Raw genomic sequence first — 2,500 nt, 5'->3', positions numbered from 1 at the left:
CCCAACGTCGGCAGGAGCTGGAGGATGTAGGAGGCCTGGTCCTTCGTCAGGTTGGGCAGGATGGAGACCAGCTCCTCCCGCGGGATATAAGCTTCGATCTCGTCCATGTGGGAGAGCCAGTCGGTTTCGCTGACAGACATCATGTAGGTTGCGGTCGGGGGGGGGGATGGAGGGAGGGGGAGGGGGAGGGAGGGGGTGGGGGAGGGTTGGGGGTGAAGGAGGAAAGGGTGAGGGTGAGGGAGGGGTGGGGGAGGGAAGGGTGAGGGTGGGGGTTGGGTGGGAGAGGGAAGGGGTGGGAGTAGGAATGGGAGAGAAGGGGTTGGGATTAAGGGTGGGGATAGGGAAAGGGGTTGGGGATGGGGATGGGGACGAGGGAGGGAGGTGGGGGAGAAGAGGTAAAAGGAGTTGGGAGGGGAAGGGGGAAGAGGGTAAAAGAAGGGAAAGGTAAGAAGGGGAAAAGGGTCAGGAAAAGGGGAGGTTCAGAGGGAAAGAGGGAAAGGGGAAGATAATAGGAAATTGAAGTTGAAGTATCCTATCTTTTTCTTTGCTTGATTACGTTTTTATTTTGTTATTCTTTTCATGGATGTTTATGTAATACTTTCCTTTCAAGCTTATTCCAATCCTCCTTTTCTTTATGCTTCTCGTCTGATATAATGTATAAAGTTTATGTATTTCAGTCTACATTTTCTTGCGCATTTTGATGTTCAGTTATCTCGTTGACATCATCATTCCCCTTCTTTTTCTCGTCTTATTCCTTCATCAGACTCCTTTTTTCCAGCTTTCACATTGCGGTGCCGAAAAATGGAAATAAATCATGTATAATTCTCTCTCTCTCTCTAAAAAAAAAGTAAATAAATAAATAAAATAGTATACCCGATTGGATTCTTTTCGGATTCACTGAACCCCAAACGTATCCCTTATGGACTAATGGCGCGTGGACAGAACTTGTAGATGAACCGCTTATCTCTGCAACTTCCTCTCCTCTCCCTTCATCATTACATACTCTGGGCCTGGCTTTTGTTTATGGTTGGACAGCGAGGGTGAAAAAAACAACAAAAACATGTATATTTATCCTGGGTCTCTCTTTTTTTTTCTTCTTCTTTTTTTCGTTTTTTGTTGTTGTTGTATGTGAGTGTGTGTGTATGTTTGGGGGGGGGGGGTATGAGCCGAAAGCTTTTGCGTGTTTTAATGATTTGTGGAAAGGCCGAAGCTAACGATTTTGAGTTGACCTTTAAGCAAAAAAGTTCATGTGATCATTTACGAGTCGTTCATTTCGTCTTTATCCCCTTTTGGAAACAAAAATAACCCTTCGAAGAAAATAAACTTCAGCTCGAGTTCATTTTGGCAAAAAGAAAAAGAAAAAAGAAAAAAAAAAACTATATCATCGGAAGGGATTAACCTCCTTCTGACGAGTATAAATTACAATGGTTATGCTTTGCCTATAAATAGACGCTCGGAGCCACAAAGGATTTCAGAACATAAAACCAATAGCTCTGAAAGGGAAACGAGCTTACTCAACCTCCAGGCACCATCGCATGGCACGAGATCTCTTCGTCTAAAACTTCACCGACATTACCAGACCCGGATTTAGAACGTTTAAGCCCTACCTATTTCATCTTGGGATCCTATTCCACGTGCATCTAGTCATTCATTAAATGAGACGGAACGAAAATAGTGAGTGTCTTTCTTTTTTTCCTTTTTTCTTTTTTTTTCTCTAATAGTTTTCGACACGGTTTAGGATTAGCGAAGGGGGGAGCAATATGATACGAATAACGCTGAGAGGAAGGAGCACTTCGAAGGACGAAAAAGGACGAAAATGCATCAAGGTTGACAAGGGGAGGAATAGAACATCGTGTCTAATGGGATGGTAACGATATTTTGTCTTGTAAGTGGATAAGAAAATTCCCAATTGATGATCTAAATAAAAAAAAAAGAATAATTATGCAAGAGGAATATTGTAGTTCACACAGTTAGATACAGCAAAGAAGAGAAATGAGGAAAGGAAAGAGTTTGGAGGATAATGATTTTTTTTTTTTTTTTTTATGGTTTCCTGAAGAACTAGGATGTAGGATCACGGGTTCTAAAGAGGATCGACTTCCATCATTAGAAATCAAGGAATCTACAAGGCTGTCTTTTTATGCCTTTCTTGTTCTCTCCTGCGATGTTCAAACTTCTGTCTCTTGAAGTCCTGAAAGAAGAAGGTGAGAGTTAAAACACCAGTCAAATGATTCACGTTCAGTTAAATGCTATTAATATAAATATGAATATAGATATAATATAACATAGAATAAATATAATAGATGTAGATATAAATAAATAATAGATATAAATACAATAATATAATACAAAAATAATAACATAATAATAATAACAATATAAATGAATAAATAATCATATAAATATAATAAATAAAAATAAAAATAAATAAAAATAATAAATAAAAATATAAATAAATATGATATAATATAAACTCACAAAGAAACCCATCCATAGATCCGAA

General features: G+C 39.2%; 1 protein-coding gene across 1 annotated transcript in view; it reads right to left on the bottom strand.

Moving 5' to 3' along the window:
* LOC122251309 (G protein-coupled receptor dmsr-1-like) overlaps window positions 1-151 on the bottom strand; it is a 40,471-nt gene extending 40,320 nt beyond the window's left edge. Inside the window, exon 1 of the mRNA XM_086541297.1 lies at window positions 1-151. This exon is cut by the window's left edge and continues 67 nt beyond it. Within this exon, the coding sequence (XP_086397423.1) occupies window positions 1-143 (143 nt within the window). The 5' untranslated portion in view covers window positions 144-151.
* Window positions 152-2,500: the final 2,349 nt, after the last annotated feature.

Source organism: Penaeus japonicus, unplaced genomic scaffold, assembly GCF_977035675.1.
Source record: "Penaeus japonicus unplaced genomic scaffold, GWHDUDI00000001_assembly GWHDUDI00000010, whole genome shotgun sequence".
Classification (NCBI taxonomy): Eukaryota; Metazoa; Arthropoda; class Malacostraca; order Decapoda; family Penaeidae; genus Penaeus; species Penaeus japonicus.
Note: the sequence above shows the minus strand (reverse complement) of the source record. Positions and strands in the feature narration are given on the sequence as shown.